At 38.2% G+C, this 2146-nt stretch overlaps 1 protein-coding gene across 1 annotated transcript in view; it reads right to left on the reverse strand.

The window, feature by feature from the left end:
* Positions 1-326: 326 nt before the first annotated feature.
* LOC104798819 (protein disulfide-isomerase SCO2) overlaps positions 327-2146 on the reverse strand; it is a 2314-nt gene continuing 494 nt past the window's right edge. Inside the window, exons 2-5 of the mRNA XM_010521022.1 lie at positions 2058-2144; positions 1461-1587; positions 766-870; positions 327-579 (exon numbers count right to left, since the gene is read on the reverse strand). Of these exons, the coding sequence (XP_010519324.1) occupies positions 797-870; positions 1461-1587; positions 2058-2144 (288 nt within the window). The 3' untranslated portion in view covers positions 327-579; positions 766-796. The remainder of the gene's footprint in view (positions 580-765; positions 871-1460; positions 1588-2057; positions 2145-2146) is intronic.

Below are 2146 nucleotides of genomic sequence, written 5' to 3' on the forward strand. Positions count from 1 at the left end.
CTTTCGATTATTTTGCATAGAGATTGATCCATCTGTATTTACAGATGACAGTACTTGTACTTAAAAGTGCCAGGCAAATGAAGGAACAAGAAAAAGACCCACAAAATAGCAGGTGCAAACAGCTGATCTGTAAATTGGAGAACCGTTTTTTGTTGATCTCAAAATCGAAATAGACAGAAGTTCATCGAGGAAATTTAGAAGTTTTGATCCCTCCTTACCACTTTATTCTTTTCCTTGTTGAATCACCCTTGAATCTAAGATTCTCAAAGAGATGTAATGTAAGACAACCTAAAAGATGACACATGAAAAGAAGTGATCTGAATGGATTGGTGTTAACTTTTCCCTTCTCCACAGCCAAATAGATGATCAGGTCGAAAACAATCTGACCAAAGATTTCCTCAAGATTCGACTTCGAATATTTTCTTGTAACCACAAAAGAAATTTTATATTCTCATGGAGTCAAGCAAAATACCACAGAGAGTGAAATAGGTGACAAAAGAGTAGCCATTATCTTAACAAGAATCAGTTGCTTCTACCTACATCCAATGGGTATATCTCTCCTCAGTCATGACTTGGGGCCTGGGAACAAACCAAATTCAACAAGAGCCGCAAGAGTTATGAGCGTATCTGGCAAAAGAGAGAGATACACGCACACATGCACATATATATAGCCAAACCGAAACATTAGATATATATTCCTGGTCACATATATTCATGCATTAGAAAGATGAAAATGTTTAGGGTCAGGGTTGGAGTAGTATATACCCGAAATAGAAAAGGCTGAGCAAATTCTAGGTCAAGGAGGTTTTCCATTATCCAGATCTTCCATCACTTCGATGTCCTTTCGAGCTGTTATCTTCTGCACATATCCTGCACTTAGGTAAAACTGCTAAAGTACATATTCGCTTGAATAAATTCAGAAAAAAAAAACCCAAGTAACAAAAAAAGCTTGTTTTTTTTTTCTCCGCATGCTTTAGAGCTTGGAGAACTGCTAATGAAATCCATAACTTTCATGAGATTAGAACGGGTGTTTGGAGAACTAAACCAGGTTTGCTCTAACATCAACAGCCAGATCCAAGACCATAGCCATATCAAGCAGGCTGTTTTCGCAACCTCTAGCCATATCAAAATGTTAGCTCTATAGCCACAAAATTACCGTAAGCTATTCGTTCAGAATATGCAGTTCTACTTCTCAACTTAAACCAACAGTCGAATACCAGGTTACATGGATTTTCCCACCAATGCTCACAAATGATATAGTGATATAAATCTACTACCAAAAGCAAGGCTTTGGAGGGCATCGTCTAGTCAGTAATCACATGCATGCGTACAATAAAACATGTCCTGTCAAAGAGGCATTTAAAAGATCCCATGAAACCTTAGGATTCAATAGAATTCCGCATCATGAAGATCATCGCAAGGCTCGAAACAAGGAGCGAGATATAAACTAGAAATCTTACCGATCCCAAGGCAGGGTATGCATTTGCAAATAGTCTCCTTCCCCCTTTTATTATAATAGCTGACGAATCCAGATCCCTGGCAACTTCTACACTTGCCAGTCCATTCATAAACCACTTCTCGGCAGTCCTGAATATTGCTTGAATATCTTAGTATCACAAAGCATAATGATTCGAAGCTCGTGTCATATACCAAAAGCTCCATCATTCAAGGTACATTGAAAAAACACTAAGGGGAAACAGAAGCTCAAAAGATCAATGGCAATATAATTCTCCATGGACGGATAAATTAAATCAAACCTCACGGCATTCCCTATGCCCATATCATCAAGAGAACCATTACTTGTCGTTGAGTCAAAGTTCATTGCGCTCAATCCAACAGAAATATTTCATAGTTCTCAAGATTTGATTTTGATTACCCTTTACTTCAAACCAATTCCCAAAATCTGGGAAATGAATTTCACAAAGGAATTAGCTGGAATTTTGATGATATCTATCGGATAATGATTGACATGAAGGATAAATAAACAACAATTCCAGAGCTTATCCATTCAACGAATATACAAATGAACTGGAGATGGAAGACGAAAGCAATAATACCTCAACTTGAGGATCACACTGAAGACGGCGATCGATTTCTTCCGGCGAGACAGGTGAGGAATCAGGATACGTCATCGGCAGAGGAAGAG

Source organism: Tarenaya hassleriana, unplaced genomic scaffold (assembly GCF_000463585.1).
Source record: "Tarenaya hassleriana unplaced genomic scaffold, ASM46358v1 Cleome58, whole genome shotgun sequence".
NCBI classification, from domain to species: Eukaryota; Viridiplantae; Streptophyta; class Magnoliopsida; order Brassicales; family Cleomaceae; genus Tarenaya; species Tarenaya hassleriana.